The 24,672-nt window shown below is 44.9% G+C and overlaps 2 protein-coding genes across 3 annotated transcripts in view; both read right to left on the bottom strand.

The window, feature by feature from the left end:
• The window catches only part of SH3PXD2A (SH3 and PX domains 2A), a 333,629-nt gene extending 327,356 nt beyond the window's left edge, over positions 1-6,273 (bottom strand). For both annotated transcript variants that reach the window (XM_019485993.2, XM_006273659.4), the window contains exon 1: positions 6,201-6,273. The gene's annotated coding sequence lies outside the window, so the exon portion shown is untranslated. The remainder of the gene's footprint in view (positions 1-6,200) is intronic.
• On the bottom strand, positions 758-24,668 carry STN1 (STN1 subunit of CST complex). The gene is made up of 7 exons (XM_059730349.1): positions 24,647-24,668; positions 21,069-21,239; positions 19,692-19,803; positions 16,568-16,721; positions 7,547-7,669; positions 6,201-6,273; positions 758-915 (listed from the first exon to the last, which is right to left on the bottom strand). Exons 1-7 carry the CDS (start codon positions 24,666-24,668, stop codon positions 758-760), a joined length of 813 nt encoding a protein of 270 aa, XP_059586332.1.
• Between the last annotated feature and the right edge of the window lie 4 nt (positions 24,669-24,672).

Raw genomic sequence — 24,672 nt, 5'->3', positions numbered from 1 at the left:
ATAAGCTATGAACTAAATATCCCTAACCATCTCTCATCTTTTAAAACAGAGGAACTTTTTTAGAGCACTATAATTAAACCTGATTTTTTCTCCTACTTTATTGACTCACAGCCTGTCACACTGTGCTTCTGAGAGTCAGACATTCTTATACGAGAAAGTATCAAAACTATCCAGAAGACTTCATTAGCCTTCCTCTTGCATCTCTTCCTAAGCAAGCACATCTTTTTGCACCTGTCTTGACACATGCCGATTGAGCTCTGGGGAAGGGGTATATAATGCTGAATGACAAATGGAAAGAATACTAGGAATAGCTGCTGGAAAACTGGTTGTCAGACCCCCCAGTAGATAGGGAAGCAACAGATGAAGGAGTGAGTCATACATAGCTTTATACTCAGGACAGATGCACCGTTTTTGCCTTTAAGGCTAAGTTTGAATGCAAATGCCACATATTTCATCATGCTTGTTGGTTCACTTATATCCTACTTGAGCTATGTCTTGGAATGAAGTCTATAATGTAACATCAAGCTGCAGACATAATACGCACACTGCCTACTTGGCCTTCTCTCTTTATATATGTGATTTATTTTGGTCTGCTTTGATTATCCTTATAGGGCAGGGGTGGACAAAATGTGGCCCAGGGGCCAGATGCACTTCTCCTTGTATGCTTGTGTCTCAACTCCTGCTTCTTGGCAAAGTGATTATGGGGTCAAATTCTGTCCAGAGCCCAAACAGACAGTCTATATCTTGTTTTCTTCCCTTAGAAAGCTGTGTAGTGCCTTTCCATAGTGCTGACAATATTACTGTTGCTCTCCAACAGTTCCAGGACACGAAGCATCACCTCCTGTGTCAGATAAGGGCTGTAGCTTTGCCGAACAGAATCCAGGACATGGAGGAAGTGGCAACCCTTTTCAGCATCTGCAGAAACAGAGCAAAATGCAGAAGCCAAAGGGTGGAAGGCACCAAGTGAGGTTTCCAGTTGTTTCAGATCAGCGATCAGGTAGGCTGACTGGATAAAAGGCTAGAGCAGAGACTGGGAAATATAGAAGGAAGAGGATCAAGGGTCTGAGTTTACAATACTGACACTGGCAAAGATTCCCACTTCATTGGGAAATCTCAGCATCAAAGCTAAAAAAAAAATCATCATGAGAGCATGAGCAAGTTTTAGCAACAAGGCTACTGGAGAAGAAAACAAGCTTAGATATATGAGGACACATTTGAATGGTCTTGATGGTTATAGGGTCCTCACAGTCCCTCTCCAGTCCCTTCAGCTCTCACTCACTCTGCTGAGAAGAGAGCAAGGGAAACTGGGCTGAGCTTGAAGCACCTAAGGAGCGCTATTTAGACAAACCAATGCAACTAAACTAGTAGTGATTCTTTACCCAATGCTGACATCTTCTGGCCAAACATTTGCAGTTCATCAGTTCTGTATGTTCAAAGCATGGGCCCCTGTAGCAACTGCTTCAGGAGGTTAGAAAACTCTAGTCTTGGGGGCTGCTACTTGCGCATTACAAAGAAAGGGGCACAGAAATACTTTGCACCAATAAAGCTGCAAGAGAAACTCAGAATTTTAACAGCCAACATCCAAAACATAAAAAATTCCAAGGAGTGGCATTCACTGTCCTGCTTCCTAAGGCAAAACCTGCATGATGCCTGATTAAATTATCATAAACAGGGGTTCCTCTCATATGGACCACGGAACAATGATGGGAATAAATCCCCCTTCCCAAGCTGCCAAGGGCTGCAGTAGTATGGAAAGCTGCTACATACTTCTCCTGCAAGAAAGATTTGGCTGATTTAGCAGCATCATCGGAGCCATGCCCAGAACACCTTCCCAGCTCACTCTCTCAGATGCCTAATGAAATGAAGAAAGTGTCCCACAACAGAGTAGGTTTCACCTGATGTGCTAATGGAAAAAAGCATGAAAAGGGGAGCAAGAGTTCATATTCATGCATAAGGGATATATTTGGAGGCAGTGTTGGTCGGAGACAAAAAGAAATGCAAAACTCTAAAACTCTTGGTTCAGAGATGATTCCTTTTATCAGACCAACTAAGAAACTGAAAAAAAAAAAATCTTTCTTTGCAAGCTTTCAGGCCCACACACCCTTCTTTAATTTTTATCTTTAATTTTCCCTAAGCCTGAGGAAGGGCATGTGGGTCTGAAATCTTGCAAAGATAGATAATTTTTTTGTAATTTTTTAGTTGGTCTAATAAAAGGAGTCATCTCTGAACCAAGAGTTTTAGAGTTTTCCAACCATTCACGCATAAACACAAACAAAAGCACGAGGTTCTCCTGTGAGCTCAGTGGCCACAAAAAAGGCCAAAGCTGGAGTGCAGAGGAACTACAGCCCCCAAAACAGCAGGGGCTGTGCCCATATTCCCCACTTCCAGAAGATCTGGAGTCTGCTGCTGGGACAAGTCATCCTTTTAAGCACAAGAAACAGAGTTGTGAAGGTGACTATTGTGTGGCTGCTCTGAGAAGTCAGCTCATGGTTCCTACACAAAGGTGCTATTTTAGATAGTGTGATGCAGTGCCATATAGAGCATTAACTACTGGTATGTTGAATTGGACCCAACTTTCTATGGGGAGTCAGTGCAGTGAGTAGAACAAAGGAGTAACCTGCCCTTGGTGGCTGGTGCTATAAATTAGATGGGTTATTGCAATCTACATCATGTAGGGGCTTGCTCTGAAAAAAAGGCTGAAGTTCCCATGTAGACAGTGGGAGCAACCTAGTCTATAAATCAGACAGACATGTATCACAGTGACCCAGGTCACCATCCAACAGGAGGGAACACAGCCTTTATGCTATGCAGACAGATGATGGTATTTTTGGCAACTGTTGGTACCTATGTGTGCAGAATCACCACGTAGCCCAGAAACATGGCTAGGCTACTCCTTCCCTTGACCATTTGAGGACAAACTGCATCCGTAGCAGCAGATGATACAATGGCAGCATGCCCATCAAAAAAGAAAAAAAAAAGAAAAAGTCTCCTCTTCCTGCTTGAGTTGTTTTTCTTTACATGCTGTTGTCAGGCAGGTGAGACCAGCAGCTATTACAGTAGTACTCTCTCATGATCAGAACTAAGAAGTATACAGCTATCAGTCATTTGCCCAGTGTTGACATTTGATAGACCAGGGGTGGGAAAAATATGGCCCATGGACCAGATCTGGCCCACCAAGGGATTTTATCTGGTTTGTGGCAGGTCTGTGCCCTGCATGGCCCAGGCGCAGGGGGAAGCCCAGGCTGTGGTACATGAGGTTAGTATTGCTGCCTCCAGTCGCATGGTGGGGTGAGGGTGGCACAGTAACCAGACTCTATTCTCAGCTACCACTGCCAGTCCACCCTGCATCCATCACTGGGAGCACTGAAAGGGGAGGGTAGGTGGATAGAGTCTCCCAGGACCTGAGCAGGCAGCAGCATGGAACCGGCATCTGTTTGCAGAATGTGCAGGGAGTAGATCATGGCTTTGCCCTGGGCCCTGGCCCTGTGCTGTCACCACCCCATGTTCCCTGACCCGACTCACCTGTCCCACTCCTCATGCACCCGCAGAGCCATCCCATCTGCCTGGCCAAGCACATCCTGCCCACTGGAGTCCCCGAATGTTCTCCATGGAGACCCTGCCTGCCCATCCTCTCCATCCAGAAGCCCAGCAGTGGGTATGGGGTGGACTGGCAGCAGCAGCCAGGCAGAGAGTCCAGCCACTGTCCCACCCTGTCGCATGCTTGGGGGTGACAGGACTGGCCACACGTGCCATGACCTAGGCTGCTCCCCACAGCTGGGATGGGTGGGGCCAAGAGACCCACTGAAGACCAGATAAAATCCCTTGGCGGGCAGCCAGATCCAGCATGCAGCCCATATTTTACCCACCCTTAATGTAGATGCTGACAACCTGGCTGATAAAACACAACCTTGGTCTTCAATTGAGCATATAGGTACAGTAGAGAAGACTAGGGGATCAACCAGTTTCTCTTGGCCAGACCTCCATTTTGTAACTCCTTTCCCAAACAAGCTCCAACAACTCTCTCACTGTGTTTAAGTCCATGCCAAGCTGGCCTCTCAAAGAGTCTTTGTTGCAGACTGAATCATATGGGATTAGAATTAATTATGTGGACCAAGACTGTTACTCAAGCATATTCCAGCAAGTCTCGCAGCACTTCAGTTAATCATGTTCTAGAATTTGCATATTAACATATGCATTTGTTAGCTTCAGGCAAATGGTTTATGATTTATCATTCATCACTTACAAACTAACCAACCAAGACAATTTGCCTTTCAAGTTTGCAGAAAGGTAACCCTAACTGATTGGATAGAGGAAAGTTCCCAATGTTTATAGTCCTCTAACTCACAAAATATGATCTTTCTTCTGAGGCATTAAACTCTAATAATTAGAGACTTCAAGTCACCTCACTCAAAATCTACTCCCAGCAGAACCCAAAGATGTTTGTCTGGTTAATCACTTTGCCCCTAGAGGGCATCCGAGAGCCAGTATCAGGTACCCTAAAGGTACATCATGTCAAACACTGAACCCCAAGTTATTTTAGTACATAGCTACTTTCTGTGGCTATTTCTGATCTAATTTCCAATAGAATGCCAGCCCTTCTGATTTATTACATAACTTTTTTTTTTGTTTTGTTTTGTTTTTTTTTTACTGTCAGTGACTGCATTATCCAAACAATCCCAGCAAAAACCATCAGTGATGGAAGCGGGATCTGAAAATTGGGGGTGCCCTTTACAATAAAAACAGTGTGTGAAGCTTTTGTATCAAAGAAGTTAGCCTATAATACAACAGTTTATTCCACATAACTCAAGAAAACAAATCCACCGTCTTTCTTAAACCCAGCCACCAAGCATTTTCCAGCTGTAAACTCATCAGCTCTGACACTAAGCTGAAGCCTGGTCTATATAAACCATTTGCCTGAAGCTAACAAATGCATATGATAATATGTATTATCATATGGGGGTCGGACTCGATGATCTATTGAGGTCCCTTCCGACCCTAACATCTATGAATCTATGAATATAGAGATGACTGACTTCCAAGGAAAATGCAAGCATTTCAGCCCTCCTGTGTACTCTGCCGCAGAAGTAGCTGCATTTCACTAATGAGTGAACAAGTGATCCCACTGTCATATGCTGGCAAAGGCTACAGCAATATACTTTCACTATAAGGTGAGATGCTGAAAGTCAAATCCAAGCCACTGCTGTGACCAAGACAGATGCAGCTCATTATTTTAGAACCACACATGACAATTGCTAAGAAGTAGATTTAGTTAGCTTACACTTCAGTTTTTTCCTCAGGGCTACATAAAGCCCTTACAGAGTAGTGACCCCCAACCAGGGTGCCACAGCAGCCTGGGCTGCGGGGAGATCCCTGCAAGGGTGTTGCAGGGTGCCATGCAATATTAGTGCTGATAGGGGTCCAAACATGATTCACATGATAAACCCACAGATTCCAAGTAGGAATCCATATAGTGCCCTGCTGTGGCCCAAGTTCTTTGCAACAAAAAAACTGCTCTAATATAGTTTTATAGTAAAAAAAAACAAGTGAAAATGAAGAGCTGGCATTTTCTGAGGGGTCAAGTCTATTGAGGAGTGCCTTGCGTCTAAAAAGATTGAGAACCACTGATATAGAGGATGGCTCAGCTCTACATCCCTTGGAATTTAGCCACTGACTTCAGTGGAGACAAGGTCTTCACTTTATAAGCATAGGTGGGACTTAATTTGTGTCTATGACTAAGGCACAAGAGTCACTTTTGCTCACAGCATTTCTATGATCAATCTTTCAAGAAGACATCTCACTCCATTCTGCCACTATTGTGCTGTTTTCCTTCCTCAGACCCAGCTGCCAAGGTTTGCTATTTATTTAGTGACCACCCGCTAGCAGCTGACCTAACCCTGTTAGATTCTGTTCCTTCCAAAATGTAAATCCTCCACTGGAGCCAGGCCCAAGACTCCAGTTTTTTTCAATGGCTGTTCACTTAAAATTGAAGACTCATACTGCCTACCTAACATGCCTACCAGTCCCAGCTCTGGGCCTGCTCTGCACCCAGGTGTCTAGCTACAGAACAAAGCATGAAAAAGAGATAGGCATAAACTTGGGAGTAAAAAGGAAATGAAAGCTGTAATCCAGAGACAGGCGGAGATAGAGTTGCCTGTGAGGCGCCAGTGCTTGGTTAGAGACCTGACCATCTGAATACTCACGCCTGGGTTTTTGGCAGTCTGCTTTGATGATGTCAGTGGTCACTCGATGTAGTTCCTTGTCATGGTCAGTCACCTGGAAGACACAAGAGAAAGCAGGGATTCACAGCTGCCTACTGCACAACATGCACATTGTCACAAGCAGATCATTAAAAATCCTATGCCAAGCTAACGTGACCAAGGCACACCTTTGTGCTTGTGCTACACTAAGAAAAAAAATGACAGTAAACATTATCTTAGGGCTAACTAAACAGCATGAATAATTTAGAGGAATGATATATGAGCATCAGTCACAAAGGAGAGGGAGGGATACAGTGCAGGAATGCAGAGTGATCAAAGGCACTGCTGGAAATCCCATGGAGAACAGGCATTGTGCTGCCACTCCCAGCTCCAACTATATTAAACCCAACTGAGAGTGGTACCCTTTACATTCACGCAACGAGGCAGCCCCCGAGGACCACTAGTGTGTTAGCTTGCATCTCCTTTCTGCTAGCATGCAGGGTGGTCTCTGAGCAGATGGGCCCACACATTAAGTGTAGGGAAGGAGTATGGAGTTGATTGCCACTGGCCACCAGACAGAGGCAGCAGCTGTACAGCTAATGCTCTCACAAATGTACACGCACATGCACACACACAACAGTACACCTACTGCAGCTTCACTGGTGATGAGCACCTGTGATGCTTCCTGAGCATACAGATTGACCCTATTAAACCAACCTTCCCCTTTTGAAACTATCTTGCCGCTTCTGGGGCTACACTACACAGCCACACTCCAGAGTGCTTCCTGCTGGCAGTACAATCATAGCATCCAGCTACACATCTTCCCAAGCACAGCTTCACAGGCAGATCCAAGAGGGTGCACACACATCCCACTTTGATTCCCAGTCCACCAAAAGATTAAAACCAACTGCCTGGCAGTGGCAGCAACATTTCTAATCAGGCAGTGCTGGGGGGTGGGGGGGTGTCACTTCACTTCATAGCTCATTAACACCTGATCCCTTCTAAATGCTTCATCCCACGGGTGTTAACGACCCTCTCGTCTTTGATGTTCCACCAGTCAAACTATTGTTTGTTCTCCATTCTCCTGTCTCTTAGTTGCTCCTGGTAATAAACCTCCTATTTCACAGCCCTGCGGACTGTTTTCAACTCATCCCAATGAAGTCACATTTGTTTTTGCTTCAATCTTAAACTGAATAATATAGCCCTCGGCCCATAGAATATTCGTAAACCTTCTAGTTTCTTTTTAACTGGAGAAAAAGGTGTCATTTTGTATGTGATGATGCACCTTGCCATCTGCACCCCCCCATTTCAAAGTTCTAGATCCACCCATGTGCAGCTCATTTCCTTACGTGATACAAGTCTCTGGAACATTTTGATTTCAGGAAAATGACACCTTTGTTCTGCAGCACCTTTATTGCTTCCTTGAATGCACTGTGAATCAGCTTGGAGCGGGGTTCGTTTTCTGAATCCACCTGGGTGAGAGAAAGGAACATGGAAAGTGTAAAATCCAGGCCTTACTGAAGTCAGCTTAACAGAGGCCAGGATTTCACCCAGTATTAAGACAGATATTTTCGTCAGGTCAAAAATCCACAGATCACCTCATTAAAATCTCAGGCTTGTAGGAAGTAGGAGACGCTCAAGTCTTTGCTGTTATGAAAAGAAACGCCCCAGTCACTTACTGCCTCCCTTACATTTTCTGAAATGGCTGCCATATAGAGGCCTCTTTCTTCTTTTCAAATGATGCAACTCACATGACTGCTCTAAAGCTTACAGAGTATTTGATTATTTGGCTAATTAGAAATATACACTTAAAAAGGGGAGGCAGCTGAGATTGAATGTCTTTGCCTGTTCCAAGAGCTGCAGCCAGGGCTGAGGGAAGCGATATTACAAGAGAGGGAAACACTGATTACATGAGAGGAAAATGAAGGGAGAAAGATGCCTAAAAAAACAGAGCTCTGGGAGGAAAAATTGGAAGGTGTGAAGGAAGTAAAAACTTAATTTTTAAAGGGAAGTTTGGGAAAAGGGGTCTGCCTTGGAGAAAAGTGACCCAAGAGCAAAAAGAGGTAAGCGAGGAGGATCCTGTGGAGTGAAAGGCATGAGCATGGAGAGGTGTGTGCTGCACATGCAAGGAGGTATAGGTACAACTTAGGAAAAAAGGGGGAAGAAGGGAAAGGCATGAAGCAAGAAAGCCAGGAAAAGCAGGGCAAAGCTAAGCTGGCATGAAATGGAGGGTAACAAATAGCAGAGGAAGAAGTTAAGGTAAGGGTTGCGTGGGTTGGTGAGGGCAAGATCATGACCTAATCTTCTCCACTCATTCCATGCTACCTCACACCCTACCCTCCCACTCTGGCCCCCTCTTTTTTACTCCCTGGCTGCTGGGAGCACCAGCTTTGGTGCTGCAATTTCCTCTTTGGAGAGCAGGACAAAGCAAGTGCCTCTCAATAGTGACTCTTCTGGCCAACCAAGGAAGCACCTGGAGCACCTTGTGTGTGTGAAATCAGTGGATACAGGTTGTAGCCATACTGATCTACAGGCAAAAGGACTCAGAACTCATAACAGAGGTGATCTCTATTATTAGACCAACTAGATAAAAAATATATATATATATATATATATATTTTTTTGCAACTATTTGCAAACTTCTGGCACGCTCACTCTAGGTGAATTTTCATTTCCACCAAGGAGAAATGTTACAATCTTTGCATTCTCCTATGCCTGAGGAAGGGTGAATGTGCCCAAAAGTTTGCAAATGAAAATAGTTTTTGCAAATATCTAATTGGTTTAATAAAAGATATCCCCTGCCATGAGTTCTGAAATCAATGGAGGGATTTGTGAGGTAAATGGGAAAGGCCTGGGCAAATATTAGGGTTCTCACAGGAAAACACAGCCTGCTCTGAGATGCCAAAGAGCCCTTGCCCTCCTCCTAGCACAAATGTTGGCATAAACCTCCAGCGAGAGGAGAAACTGCTGGCAGAGCCGTTACTGCTCAAGACTCTGATCAATTTTTAATGTGAAAGCAAAGAAGCAGGGAATCAAAAAGAGAGGCAAAAATATCTCCAAAGGAGCACAATAATTATTCGGTTTGGTCTAATGCAGAGATCCTGTCAGCGGAGGGAGATAATTAAGAACCAGCTCCGCATGAGCTGACACATGGCTCAGCCTGGATGGATATTGAAAGGGAATTGCTAAGGACGTACGCGGCGAGACTGACGGCGTGCGAGTAAACAAATAGAAGCAAGCTTTGGAGTCAGAAAACAAGCCAGCAGCTCCCCCTTATCAGTGCCTCCTTGGCACCCACCCCGAGCCCGGGTGCGGCAGCCTCGCAACAATAGCGCTCCACGGGGCAGGGAGGATTCCTGCCCCTGCCATAGGCACAGGAGACTGTGGTGGCAGCAGGGGCATCGGCATCAAGAACCAGCCAGGTGTCTCTACAGCACGGCCCAGAATACACCTCTGCCTCCCCAACCCTGCAGGCAGGGCATGGTTTGGTAGTTTTCTTTGCCAAAGCAATTTCCTTCTCTTTGTGCCCTTTCAGCTCATCCATGACATCTTTGCCAGGAATCTCTCCTGCAACACCTGCCCCAGCCCTTTCAGTCTCCCATAGGACCAAGGGATTTCACTTTCAACGTGTTCCCTAAAACCACCTCCCCTGGGTGTTCCTCCTACATGCCACTCAGAAGCCTCTCCTCGCCCCTCTCTCCTATGCCAGGCTGCACCTCCTTTCACACCACTCTGCTGCAACAAGCCTCCAAAGGAGTGCGTGATGAAGCCCTCCAAAGAACGCTCTATTCGCTCTATGCCTGTCCCTGTTACAATGACCATACACCAACTGGTACTGGACCGCGTAGCTGATGTAGCCACCAGGTGAAGATCTTCAAAGTAAAAATGGAGTTCTCTTTGGTACCAGGCTCCGATTCAAATGGATAATGAAGACCAGCAGTCTGTGGGCTGGTAACTCTATGGGATGTTACTCCCCTGCTCCTATTCCCCCCGGAGGCGGACGGCTTGGACACTGGACAGGTTAAAAGGTGGCTGTGAAGCCCTGTGAGAAGGCTTGTCTACTCATCCTTTGCTTTTTATAGGGCTTCCTGTCGGCAATGAAAAAGCACTCTGTGAGCATTAATGATCTAGAGCCTGATGCAAAACAGCAGAGAAGAATTTTATTAGTTGCGGGCCAGAACTTTTCAGGAGACAGGCAAGAGTACTGCCTTAGTTTTTGAAGTGATTAGCTTCTGGGTTCTTCAGCTTAAGGCAAAGGTGGGCAAAATACAGCCCATGGGCTGGATCTGGCCCATCAAGGCATTTTGTCTAGCCTGGAGCAGGTCCCTGAGCCTCAGCCAGCTCAGGCACAGGGGGCAGCCTGGACTGTGGTGCATGACACTGATCCTGCTGCCCCTCAGTGCGCAGCAGGGCTAGGGTGGTGCAGCAGCTGGACTCTGTTTCCCAGCAGTCCCAGTGGTGGCTCCTTCTGGCTACTGCTGCCAGCCCCAGCCCTACTACCAGGGAACTCCGGCCCATCCACCACGCCCCTACCACTGAAGGCAGGACCTGCAGGGGCAGAGCGCACAGCCAAGTGGCTCGGATGAGGCCATGGACAGCTGGGGAGCCATGTCTGAGAGTGGGATGGGCAGGCGAGGCTGAAGATCAGGAACAGGGCAGTGACAGTGTGGGGCCAGGGCCAGAGCACAGCTGCGATCTGCTCCCTGCATGCCCCTGCTCATGGAACTGGCACCCCTTGCAGGGGCACGTGGGCAGCAGTTCTCAGCTCTGCCCAGGCACCGGCCCTGCACTATCACTGCCCCACAATCGCACAGTCTCCACTGAGACCAACCAGGACCTGCACGTAGGCAGGGTACACTCAGCGAGCAGATGGGATGGGTCTGTGGGTGGGTGGGTAGGGAAATGCATCCGGAGCCAGGTCCAGGATCTTGGGGTGGTGATAGTGTGGGGCTGGGACTGGCACCAGGTCCGCAGGCAGGGGTGTGCAGGTAATGGATCATGGCTCTGCCCTGGCTGTGGCCCTGCACCTTCACTGCCCCACAATCCCAATCCCACCCCTGACCATGGCCCTGCCCAGCAGTCCCACTCCCAATATGGCTCCCTGCCTGCCCACGGCCTCATCCCAGCTGCCCGGCTGTGCACCCAGCTCACATGGGTCCTGCCCTAGGTCATGGGTGTGGCGCAGACAGGGGTGTGCGGGCAGTGAATTGCAACTCTGTCCTGGCCCTGCACTGTTATTGCCCCTCAATCCCAATCCCAGCCTTGGCTCTGGTTCTGCCCGTCTGTCCTGGTCTCGGATGCTGCTTCCTGCCTGGCCACGGTCCCATCCCAACTGCAAGGGGGCGAATTAGGGAGCTTTGGTGAGCTGTGGTGGCAGGGAAGGTGCTGACCCGGCCTGCGGCAGCTCACTAAAACTCCCAAAGTGGCCCTCCAGCCAAAATAACTGCCCACCCCTGTTTTAAGGAGACAACTCCAACAAAGTAAAAATGCTAAGGACATGAGAGCTTTAAAAAAAAAAACCCACAAAAAACTGAGGCTCTTCAGGACAATTCAACCTGTATGCTCCAAAACTGGAAGTACTCAAGGGGGAAAAACTTCACTAGTCATGTTTGTAAAAGTAAGCTAGTATCCCCACTCTGCCCATAAGGGTAACAATAGGGAGAAAAAGAAAAAGGCAAAGGTTGAATAATGACTTCCCCAGGGTCACTTGTGGAATAACTGGCAGAGTTTACAATATAATCCACATGTCCAAACTGTCAATTCTGCATTTTAATTGCATCCTCTATGCTGAAAGGGCCTCACACTGCACAACAGGCTGAGACTTGCACAGCCAAGTACTCTCATTTTATACCTTAAAAAACAAACGAACCAAAAAACAAAACCAATTTCAATCAACAATAGGTTAAGGAGAGGAGTGGTGCAAGAATCACTCTCTCTGCCTGGAGTGTTGAAGGCACATAATTATTGGCTCATCATGAGTCACAAGATACCCAGGGGGTGGCAAAGTGGTATAACCACATACACAGTATTATTCATGTGAAAAGCAAAGAAAGGTTTACATGTGACTGAGCTTTCACTTTGAACAGGTAACACCTGTTGAGGAGTCACTCTTACAAGACTTTATGACTGGCAAGTAATCTATTTTGCAGTACTGTCTAAACAGCAGGCAGCAGTTATATGTTGAAAAGCCAAAATAACAACGATGAATGAAGAAGAATATTAAAAACCCCAAGCCCATAGTAAATATAAACAGCATTTTAAATTCCCTACTCTGTTTGTCATTGCTGACTTTGGGATTATATTCAGCAGTCTGGGAAGCACAACCCCAAATGATAATGTCCAAACTAGTGATATACTACCAAGTGGAACGGATGTTATTAAAATAGTACACTGTTTAGCTTCATGACGGAGGAAGTGGATAAAAAAGTTGTTTCACTCAGCAAGCTAAGCCACAGGGCACGATAAGACAGTGGTTGTTCGCTTCGAAGCCACAGCAAGGTTCTATTTATTTCAGTTCAGCAACTAGATGGATCAAGGTATAGAAATTGTTTCTGTTCAAAAAGGAACCAAATGCTTGTTCTCACATCAAATACAATATTTGTTCTAACCAGCACTGTAGTATTTATCTTCTCTATGCCCGAAAGCCATTTGTTTCAGCAAAAGACGGGGGATGCGATACAGCTTGGGATCAGAAAGGACATCGCTTTTATGGGGAGGAAGTATCCATTTGTTAAAAAGTGTTCTTTACCCAAAAGATTTGCTTGCTATTAACTCCTGCAGTGTATGAAACCCAAAGGGTTACAACTTTGTGCTAGACCACCAGGGGTAAACTTTTTTGGCAGGCATACCCACAAAGTAACCCCACATCCTCCTTAATTGGCACTCCAATCCCCTTCCCCTGCCCAATCTGCTGCTCTGCTTTCTGTTCCCTGCCCCATCTGTTGTTTGCTTTCTGCTTCTTGGCCTATCTCCTGCTGTGCTGTCTGTCCCCTCCCTGGTTGGTCTACCACGTGCCACATGCACTGCCACACTGTGCTACTTGTGACATGTGCACTGCAGGTTGGCTATCCTCAGGCTAGAACATGAGGACCACAAAAGGAAACAAATTATAAACCAAAATTTATAGCCATAGTTGGAGTACTGTGTCCAGTTTTGGGCGCTGCACTTCAAGAGGGATGTGGCTAGCACTGAGAGGGTCCAGAGGAGGGCCACTCGCATGGTCAACGGGCAGCAGGGCAGGCCCTACAGAGAGAGGCTAAAGGGCCTGAACCTATTCAGCCTCCACAAGAGAAAGCTGAGAGGGGATCTGGTGGCTGTCTATAAACTCACCAGGTGGGGGACCTGTGGGAATTGAGGGAGGTTCTGTTCCCCTGGGCACCACCCGAGGTTACTAGGAATGATGGCCACAAATGGAGAGAAGGTTCAGGCTGGACATCGGGAGACATTACTTTACAGTTAGGACTGCCTGGCTCTGGAATGGGCTTCCAAGTAAGGTGGTGCTCTCTCCTACCTTGGGGGTCTTCAAGAGGAGGCTGAACAGATATTTGGCCGGGGTGATATGACCCCGGTACCCGTTCCTGCCCGGGGCAGGGGGTCAAACCTGATGATCTGTTTAGGTCCCTTCCGACCCTAAGCACTACGATACTATGATAACGAAACCAAGTCTTTAGTGTCTGAGCTAAGTGCAAAAAGTAAGCAAACACCATTCATCAGGATGCACTTGGGAGGCTTGTTCTTCAGGCTTCCTGCATCATCCTTCAGCTGCAGACTTAAATACTAAGCCCAAATCTTTCTTGTCCTGCCTCTGGTATGGCCATTCACACCAGAGCCAAGTATGGATAACATAGCATGTTACCATCCTGACTTACAGCCTCACATGGAGTTGGCACTGTGTAGAAGACAACACAAGAGGCAGGACAATCAAGATCCCAGAGCCAATGGACTTTCTGGAGCACATGTAAAGATGCTCATAATGGTGAGGGGCGGGACGGCACTTTGATTGGAGCCGCTCTTGGGAGCCACTTTAATTAAAATGCCCACAGCATCTAGTATATTTAGCATCCTGTGTTTCAAAATGGTGGCGGGGGCGCGTTAACAAAAGTTTGTTCAACAAGCTTAAGTTAAAACAGTCCTGCTACCATTTTGAACCACAAAGACCCTGAATACACATGATGCCAAGGCTGCTGGAGCGTGCTAATTAGCACACTGCAGCAGTCTCAGTTAATCAAGTCTGCTCTGACACGCTCTAATTAGAATGTGTCGGAGCAGGCATCAGGCACATGTATGGATGCCCTGTGCGTCTAGGAGCAAGCAGTGGACTGAGCCCTTTGTAGGCTATGCAAAAAATGTGGTTGGAAATGACTGACATGGACAATAAAATGCATTCCAAGGATATTACTGAGAGGTGGTCTGAAGAGGTGCATATCATGGAAAAGCTGCAGATACTAATATAAATACAATACTTCCAGGTGGATTAAAGGCAACAGGCATCATGGAGCAAGTGCAATTCCTGAAGGATTGCAGAGGTGTGCAATTTCCTGGGATCTGTAAAAGCCACTTGCATCAGGGGCAGCAGCAACAAATTTTATATGATAAACTGGGATCCATTGTGCTGGGTGCAGTATACACAGAAAAGATGATTTACAAAGCCCTCCAGGGAAGAAAACAGTGTATCCCATGAACGCTAGGAGTCCTATGAACACTACCATTTAGCGCTGAAACTTAGTTAAAGTGATCATGCCTTTCTATAACCCAGACTGTTTACAGACTCTTCGCTTGAATCCTTTATTTTTAGCTAGTTTGGGGGGAGGAAAAAGTTTATCCCAGTGCCTGTGTTTCATGTTTTGTACTGTGTTTCTCTACTGCACAACTGCAGGGCTTCTGTCAAAATCTGTGCTTGTTTGCTTTGAAATATAACAAAACGTCTTTACTAAGAAGAGGAAAGGAAAATAAATGGTGACCAGGAAGCAACCACTAGGAAGCAGTTTACCAAAGCCAAAAGGAAAAATAATCCTATTCATATTGTTTTAATTCATTCAACTAGAATTTTTTAAAGATTTATAATCTGGATACAAAGACTGCTGACAGATGTTCAAAACAAAATTTTAAAAAACCAGCGCTTTACTGGAAGAGGTCACATGTTAGTTCAACCCAGCTCCCCAGTGTCTGTGTAGATCGGGCACTTTAGTGGGGTTTTTTGGTGCTTTTTTCAATCAGCTATTACATAAAAGTGCCAAAAAGACCCCTTGAAGCAAGCAATCTATACAGATGTTGCTGAGCCAGGTCACACTAATGCAATACCTTTTCTAGGCACGCACTGTATTCAGGGCAGGGGCACACTGAGCTTAAAGTGAAGTGCTGAGGCGGGGTTTTCACATCTATAAGCAGCCATGATGTTTTTTGCTGGTACATCACAGTCAAGCCTTGAAACCAGCTGGCATGCATTTTCTCCTCAAGGGACAGTGAAAAACCAAAAAAAATAAGGGGGAAAAAAAAGAATCAGTTATAACACTCCACTTTAATGATCTCAGCTGTCATTAGTAACATATCTGAGCACTTAAAATTATAGGTGTGTATAAACCAAACCCCTCAGTTGATATAAGTTAGCATAACTCTATTAACTTTATCAGAGATAGGCCAGTTTACACTAGTTGAGAATCTGGACAGTTATTTTTATTAAAAATGTAACAGTCTCAGCATATTAGAACCCCAGAAAAAAAAAAAAACTGCTTCATTTCATCAGCCCTGGAATGAGAAGCAGAGGCCACACTAGCACGCTAAAAAGCATCCCATTTCTCAAACAGACAGTGGCTTTATGTCCAGTTCTGATTCCAATTAGAGCTAAGCCTCTGATCCCCACAACTGGAGATGTCCCACAAGATGGGTTTGTAATGAGGAACAGATGTCCACTCACTCATTACAACTTCTTTTCTAAGTTTAGGCCAGTGATAATGCACTGGGTTTCAATCATCTTTCCCTGACCAAGTTCAGAACTCCTCAGACCTAGCCCACAAACTGCTGCTGTGTCTTCAAGAGCTCTCCCTCACTGGTGCTGCTGCCACATATCTGGGCAGGTCAGAGGTTGAATGTAGACATTATCTGTGCACTCCTGCAGCCAGCACTGGTTATTCCCAATGAAAGATTCTTAACCTGTGCTTTTCTCAAGTATTGAACAGCTCAAGTGACATGAGACAGGGCTTCTCAGACCCTGTAAATAATTCATGTCTATACCTAAAGATCAGAAATCAGCATTTAGGTGCCTAAAGAAGAGCCAAAAGCCAGGCAATTTTAACATACATGCATCTGATAGCATGTGAGAGGCATTATTTTAACCAGCTGAATGCTCAGAAGCTAGCAGTACATGCACTCACCTGCTGCAGGCTGGTACTGGGTGCTGGCTCACTGGCTAGTGACACCAAAGACTTAACCGTTTCCAGCTCCTGTGGATAAAAGGTCTGGATTCTGTTCTTCACTAGGAAGTCTTTCACTTTCTCAATGAACATATCCATTGAAAAGTTTGGGCCACTATAAGGATAAAAAACATGGGAAGATATCACAAGGCAAAACAAGCATGCAGTCAAGCTTTTCAAAAACAGGCTCCCAGACATAGGCTTTTCAAGAGACTGATGGGACTTGCGTATCCGGCTCAGAATAGGCCCATCCATAGGGCACCAAACAGTGTGATGCCAAGGCCCACTGCACTACAACTATGAACCAGCAGTGATAAAGCCATGTTTGTGCAGCTAAGTGATGTCATCTTAGTGCAGCACAGCAATATCAGTCCTGGTTCAGGAGCTAGCACAGACAGAACATCTTGGTATGCATCACCTTAGGTATTACCCTTGGGTACTTTTGAAAAAAAAAATTATACTCCTAAATAGGTGGGGTAATTTTCACCTGTGCCAAGCATCCATGTGTTTCAGCCAGCACTGAAGTCAGACTTTCAAGAAGTTAGAACTGAAGTCATAATTTAATAGCTGCTGTTTCACACCCAGTCATATCAAGAACCTCATCTCATCCTACTGGAGAGGTGAATTCTTGGCATTTTGATAGATAAAAAACTTCTGTCTGCAGTCAGTGGGAACTATAAGACATACGTCACTTTTGCAATCAGGCTAGTTACGTAAGGACCTGTTTCTGAAACTGTATTATGCTCAAGAGTCATAAATCTCACATAATGAATTGGTTTCATTCTACATCTTTGACTCCCTCGCTGCACTCTGCATTTTCCCAGGCACCATCAACTAACACTTGTGAGAATCTTTATAAAGTAGTTGATTGCCCTCCTATCGCTCCCAAAAGAATCTCCCCACTACACCTTCAAATATTCCCACACCTAAAATAAGAACATGAACACTTAACTCATACCTGTCCTGTACAGTGACAGTTCTAAAAATCTGCTCTAGGGCCAAAAATATTTAGAAACTAAAGGATACCTTTGCAGAAAGGCAAGCTGCTTCCTTTCTAATGGCATAAGCTTTTGTTTCTAGGCAGTTCTAGGTCGATCACAAGCTAGTGAAGGTTAGGGTTTAAGGCTAAAGAGATCTTTTAGTTTGACCTCCTGTATTTCACCATCCATTATGTTTCACCCAAATGACTCCAATCTGGCTCCATTAATTTGCATTTAGATACAGAGCAGATTTCCTGAACAGCACAGCATCCAGTCCTGGCCTGAAGATCTCCAGCAACGGATAAATCATCACTTCCCCAAGTTTATTTGTTCCAGTGGTTAATTACCCATGGAGGTTGGAGGAAAAAAAAAGTACTGAATTTGAATTGCCCTGATGTAAGCTTCTAGCCATTGGTTTTTCTTATACCTGCCTCTACTAGATGTAAGCACCTTCTTGATCCTGTATTTTCCCACCATGGAAGTACTTGCACACCAAGAACAAATCCTTTCTTGATCGCTTTTAATAAGCAGAAGACGGAGAGCTACTTTAGGTCCTCTTTTTAAGGAAAGGGTGTCAAAGATACGGCCCATGAAGCCCTATCATCTGGTCCACTGTATCGCCCATGGGTCTTGGACTGGACCCATGCACTCCGTGCGGCATGCACAACGGACCCAGCACATGCTCCCTGCAGCACATGGGGTTAGATCCAGCGTACGCACAACACAGAGCTGTCTGGGGTGCTTGTAGCACTTGTACCAGACTAGTCCTGCGCACTGGATTTAGTACAGGGGCAGTCCACAGGACCAGTCTGGCACAGACCAGCCCCATCCCGCTCATCCAACCCATGGACCAGCCCCAAGCTACTCATCCAGCCCCCTGAACCCAATGAGTCTGACTTCTGCTTTAAGGCATTGTTTCCAGCCCTTTGATGATTTTAGTGGCTCATTTCTATATTCTCACTAATTTGTGTCAATGTTTAAAAAAAATAAACAAGAAACAAAAGATATAGACAAAACTGGAACCAGTATTCCAAGATTGCTCTCAATGGTGCCATATGACCATAATTTTCTATGATTCATATTTGGAGGTAAAAAAATCACCTACCCACTCCTACTCAGTACTCTGTTTCACCAGTGGGAGCTTTGATTCATTTCCCTGTCCGCTATGACCCTACACTCATTTTCAAAATAACTGCTTTCCAAGTGCTCATTTGGTATGTGCATAACTTCCACTGGGCTGTACTAAGCAACATTTTAATACAGGTAGAACCTTAGACATTGCAAGATGACAATGCATGTAACCCAGCATGCGCAGTCAGAGTTTCATGGCAATTAAGATTCTTCCAGTTGAGCTGTAATCACTCCTTTGGTGTTACAAAGGTATGGCTCTTCTTCACTTGCTGAAGTACAATACCTAGACCCCTCTATGGTTGCTTCCTTCAAGGCTTTTCAGTAACTCATGGTTTATGGGCTGTCCATTTAGGAATATCCCAGTACAATAGATAAGTTCCCCTTCCCTTTCAAACTCCTCTTAAAGACATGAATCCTCTGAAGAAAGGAGTTAGCTCTCCTAAGTGTGCATGTGAATATGGGGAGAAGATGGGACTGGAGGGCAAGTTTTCCTCTGAAGTTTCTTTTTTGCTCTCCTACCCCAAAAGGCCATGAGTCTGAGGCAACTAGTCACATTTTTATTTGGCTAACAGAAAGATATGGCTGAAGTTCTGTCCCTAAGCTAAGGGATGGACCGTTGCTTTTAAAGCCTATTCTCCAATGAAACAGGATTCTGTGCAATATGCTTCACTTCACAATTTAATGTGAATCTCTGTAGTAATGTTTGTCCTAGTAGCCAAATTTAATGAGGACTAACACTCACCCCAAAAAGAGTCACTTAACTAACGTGACATTTGCTGCCACCACACTCACTCTGCTTTTGTGTTAGGTCTCTTTCCCCATCCAATGGGGTAGGCACTGCCTATACTGGGCATTGTACAGCGCATTGCACAATGAAGCCAATTCTTGTTTGGCCTTGAAGCACTATCATAATGTGCTATTGACAGGGAAAATTCCATCTCCAGCCTGAACACTGATGCAAGTGTCCTATTTACCTCTGTGCCTCCTGTGGCATTTGGAAGGGCTTATCATAAACTTCCCTGTAGAGATAGGGGAGTTCCAGCATTCTTGAAATCTGAACATCGTACATGGGATCATCCACCTTGTCTGCAAGGAGAGACAAACCCCATATTAACTTTTTTGGCTAGCACAGTGGAACTGCTACAACGTAACCTATGCACTAACACATGAAACTCTCTTACCAGCTCCTTTAGGAGCAACACAAGTTTTGTTCTCCATTGATTTAATAATGTCATGTTGCTAATCCCACTATAAGACTGCAAAATTCTAAAAGCATTTAAGAGACAAGACAGATAATTGTTGTAATGGATCCAGTTACAAATTCTGCTTGTAACAGCCATTCTGAGCCTATGGGATCTCACACCAAGTGAACAGCTCCGCTTGAAAAAAGTGTGACAAAGCAACCAAGTGTCCATCAGCATTAAATGGCCCTCCCCCAGTGAAACATGGGCTGAGTAGCTGGTTTGGCCTTCACTCATGAACAGATTATTTCTTCAGATAAGCTTGTCTGGGGAGAAAAGCCTATTCCTTCAAGGCCTGAGTATGTAGCTGAGGGGAGCTACCATTTCTTCCTCTGGCCCAAAGAGTTACAGATTTTTTAAACATGTTTCTCCAAACCAAACAAATCATTTCACCATCAGAAACAGAAATTCTAATGGGGAGACAGAAGTGCCACCAACCCTGCAGTAACATTTATGCCTTATCCAAACTCTTAGAGGGGTAAGGTCAGACCAAAGGAGAGTGCGTGCAGGAGATTGTTTTCCCTAGATATATAGTTCTCTTGCAGTGAAGAGTAGAACATGCATATGTAAGATATTCTTTTTCTAAACCATTGTCCCCTTACTTTGTTGCCATAACCAGCAAAACTAGTGCTCACATCAGGTTTACTCTAAGTAACTGAAGGCACTGGTCCAAGGGTCCAGCAACAGACAGAAGGGTCCCAATGCCAAGAGAGTTGCAAGACACAGGGTCTGCACCTGTGAATTGTGCCCGAGATATCCAGTTACTATGCAGAATCAGGAAACTTAGTAGAACATGAGATAAAAGTGAGGCTGCCACACAAATGTCTGTCCAAAGTTCAGGCCTAGACCAAATCTGTGACAATCACCACCAATATTGCCAAAGTAACCACAGATTTGGGACAGTGCAGAGCTGCCCTTTCTGTGGCAAAGACTGCCAGGAGGCAATTCTGGTGCACCCTTCCTAGTCAGTGCCCTGGGCTTGTGCCTTCTGCTGCTCCCCCAACTTAGTTATGCTACTGCCCAACTCTGATCTTCTCAAAAATTCAGTGTAAAAACCAAACTACACACACACACACACACTTTCTCTCAACAGCAATGGAGAATACTCACAGTAGGTGGAGGTCTGAATTTCTCGCTGCCCTCTGTATATCCGTATATGACCTCTGATTCTGACAACATCCCCAATTTCCAGCTTGGTTTTCTGATGCACCACTTCCTGGAGCTTCTTCACATGTCCAAGCAGAGCCAGATTGCTAGATGTACTTGCCTGAGTTGCAAAAGCTGTGGGGAGATGAGAGATAAGCATAGGTCATATCTAGACCAAACCCCTCACTCACGGCCATAGGCTCTGAGGGCAGACATCAGGTGGCTGATAGCATGCATGAAGGGCCCTGTAGCACCCAAGAGAAGGCATAGGAATATCTACACACACCTTCTGTTGGAAGAAGTCTTACTATGTTCAGTCAAAGTGGAGTAACTCTGCTGGCAGGGTGGAGGGCTCTGCTAGTGAAGAAGGTCTTTTGGCATGGATGTACTCAAAGTTTTACCGCAAAACTGGAGTTCTATAGCAAATGTTGTGTCATATAGAGTAGGCCTCAAGAGCGCTGCTCTCCTTGTACCTTTCTCAAGATAGACCTTTGCTGAGCCTCCATCTTACAAAAAAGGGTGGACTGAAGCTCCCAGCCAACAAAGCCGCAAAGTGCCATTTTACTAATTTTAGGGGGGTTTTTTATTTAAAACTGTTCAGCTTGGTTCCTGAGGGAGAGATAGCAGCTACAGTTCTCACCATGAACACACTGAACTCTGCTTCAAAACATCAAAAAAAAATACCGATTGTAAAATGGGTAGCATGTTGCAGGCTGTCAATCAAGCCCTTGTATAAAACAAAAGCCCAAGTCATCTGAAACGAGTCAAAGGCTTTTGTGCCTGTGATGACACCACATTTATGTAACACCGCTCTGTAAGAGTCAAGCCCACACCTTAATACTTAAAACCTAATTAGCTTTTACACTCCAACTATGACTGGAACAGGCTGGAAAAAGTCTTTCTGTTACCTCCAACTGATGATTTTACCAAACGCAGTGCATCTTACAAACGGAAAGGGGTTACTGATCAAAAACTACAGACAAGGGCTCCCTTTTAAAAAACCTGACATTATAGGATTTGATTTTCCAGCAGGTTTCTTTAAAGGCAAGTTCTTGCTCCTGTGAGCTGCCTTGTTATATTATTCCTTCCATAAAGTGATCAAGTTCCTTCCGACAGCTAGTTAGGTTTCTTGCCCCGCTAGTCCTATGGGAAGGCTGTTCCAGAGCCACATTCCTCTGATGGTTAAAAATATGATTTTCAGCCTGAATTTATTCCTGGACAGTTTATGTCCATTTGTTCTTGTGTCAAAATTTCCCTGAACCTTTGGCTTTAATTATTCTTCTCTCCCCTGGCATTTGTTCTCTTGATAGAGTAGACCACAGGATCGTAGGAAAGAAGGGCTGGAACAGACTTCACTAAGTCATCTAATTCAGCCCCTGTGCTCAAGGCAGGATTGTCCCTGACTAAACCATCTCAGCCAAGTGTTTGTCTATCCTGCTATTCAACATTTCCAAGAATGGAGATTCCACAGCTTCTCTACATAGCCCGTTCTAATGCTTGATCACCCTCAGAATCAGAAAGTTCCTCCTAATCTCCAGCCTCAATTTCCCCTGCTGCAGCTTGAGGTCATTGTTTCTAGTCCTTGTACCCTGTGGCCACAGAGAAAAGCCCATCTCCGTCCTCTCTCTAATTGCCTTCAAGTATCTGAAGACTATTACCAAATCCCCCCTCAGTCTTCTCTTCTCCAGACTAACCCTAGTTCTTTCAGTTCTAGTCTAGTTCTTCTTAAAAATCTTGCCTCCCAGGCCCCTAATCATTTTACTGCTCTGCACTGGACTCTTCCAAATCTATTCACATACTTCTTAAAGTATGAGGCCCAAAACTGGACACAGTACTCCAGATGAAGCTTCACTTTAATTCACCTTCCATATTCCACGTTGTGAGCTTAATTTAATCTGGTGATAAGGTATAATCAATGGACATCTTATGCAATCATTGTTTTAACAACATAAAACAATATGCTCTGTTGTTGTATATGAGCTCAACAGAGCTTAATTCATTTAGATAATCAGAGAGTTCTGCTCCTTGTGTATAACTGACACCAAGAGAGATATAGGCCTGATCCTAAACCTGCTGAAGTGAACCTGATCTGATGCAAAGTAGGGACTTTCCCCATATTTCTGATCTTTGAGAATTCGTAAATGTAAAATAGCTGGATGAGTAGGAAGGGGAAAGGGTTGTTTAGGAGAGAAAGCTAGACATTAATGACTTATTTCACTAGTGCTTGTTGGCAAGAAATGAGTCACCACTTGATGCATTTGGAACTACTTATTTTGCATTTTCAATCTATTATAGGTTACTTGCAAGCTAGTTGTCAATGGCACATGCATACAGGAACTTGAGAAAAACATCCATATAAACTGACAAGTTATTTGTACTATAAATGGATAGGATGGAGCCTGTATAAGGAAGTCAACTGGTTAGTTTTGGAAAATGCAGTTGTAACAACTGGCAACTGTCCAGGATATTTCATCACCAGATGATGTCACAAAAGGGACACATAGGAAGAAGATCTTTTGAACAACTTTGCACAGTAAAACTGAAACACTACCCTGCCCAGAGAAAGAATGAGCGCTGTGTTTTTGTTGGCATCACCACTGGCAACAACACAGAGAGTCCACTATGGGGAGGCTATGCTAGGGCATCAGCATCCCAGGCCGATACAGGCTATAGACGTGCTACTAAGTATTTTTCAGATCTGTGAACATAGTTTTCTCTTGGTTTGATAATTTATGATCGGATCCAAGTAACATGCAGGCAGAAGTATTAAATCAAAGCTACAAAGTACTGTGCAGTTGTATGTTACCTGACAAAGGCTTTTCTACTTCCCTGGGACTTTTCCAGCAGAGGCAGTGAATAACACCCGTGCTGTCATCCACTGTAAGAGAATTGCAATAATTAGATGGCAGGGAGGAGGAAGGGGTCTTGGCATTCTGGTATGAAAATCAAACAAGCAGAGCCCATGTTAGATCAGCAGTGCTTTGGCTCTGCCCTAACAGGACAAGATCTTTGATTATTTTCCCCCTAAATATTGTGATTCAGATCTTATTCTGAATCACCTGCCAAAAAGTATACCTCCCTTTAGTTTTTCTTCATTTCACAGCATCCCCCACACCACATCCCTTACAATATGCCTCACTGCAAATGTTTTGTTTAAAGCACAAGCAAAAGCAACTATAAACACTGAAACAAATGCTGCCTATTATGCTACTTGGCACTTGTAGGTCCCTTTTTATCCAAGGATCTCCATTGTTAATTAGGCCTTATGAAACCTCATTTGCAATAGGAAAGAATTACTTCCATTTAACATTTTGGATTTCAAGTACCTTGGGGCCTGGACCATGTCTTTGCATGCAAAGCACAAACCTCAGTGTGGATTTGAGACCACCGAGTGCTTGTGTAATATAAAAAAAAAAAAAAAAAAATGAGGTTAACAGAGAAGTATGCTTGTTCAACCAGAGCAACAAAGCCTGGCAGAAGAGGAATAGGATTTTACAGCCACCAACACAATGCATGTCTCTCTCTTTATCCTAAAGACCCACCATTCCTCAGCAGAAACTTCATCCCG

Source organism: Alligator mississippiensis, chromosome 6 (assembly GCF_030867095.1).
Source record: "Alligator mississippiensis isolate rAllMis1 chromosome 6, rAllMis1, whole genome shotgun sequence".
NCBI classification, from domain to species: Eukaryota; Metazoa; Chordata; order Crocodylia; family Alligatoridae; genus Alligator; species Alligator mississippiensis.
The sequence above is the reverse complement of the archived record's forward strand: the minus strand, read 5'-3'. Positions and strand labels throughout refer to the sequence as shown.

Bases quoted from the DNA above. Each gene is read 5' to 3' on its own strand.
- STN1 (XM_059730349.1), bottom strand. From the start codon at position 24,668: ATGAAGTTTCTGCTGAGGAATG. The intron at 21,240-24,646 runs GTGGGTCTTTAG...ATCTCCCCACAG, and splicing joins GAAGTTTCTGCTGAGGAATG to CTTTTGCAACTCAGGCAAGT. The intron at 16,722-19,691 runs GTAAATAGGACA...TTATCCTTATAG, and splicing joins ATGCCACAGGAGGCACAGAG to TGGCCCAAACTTTTCAATGG.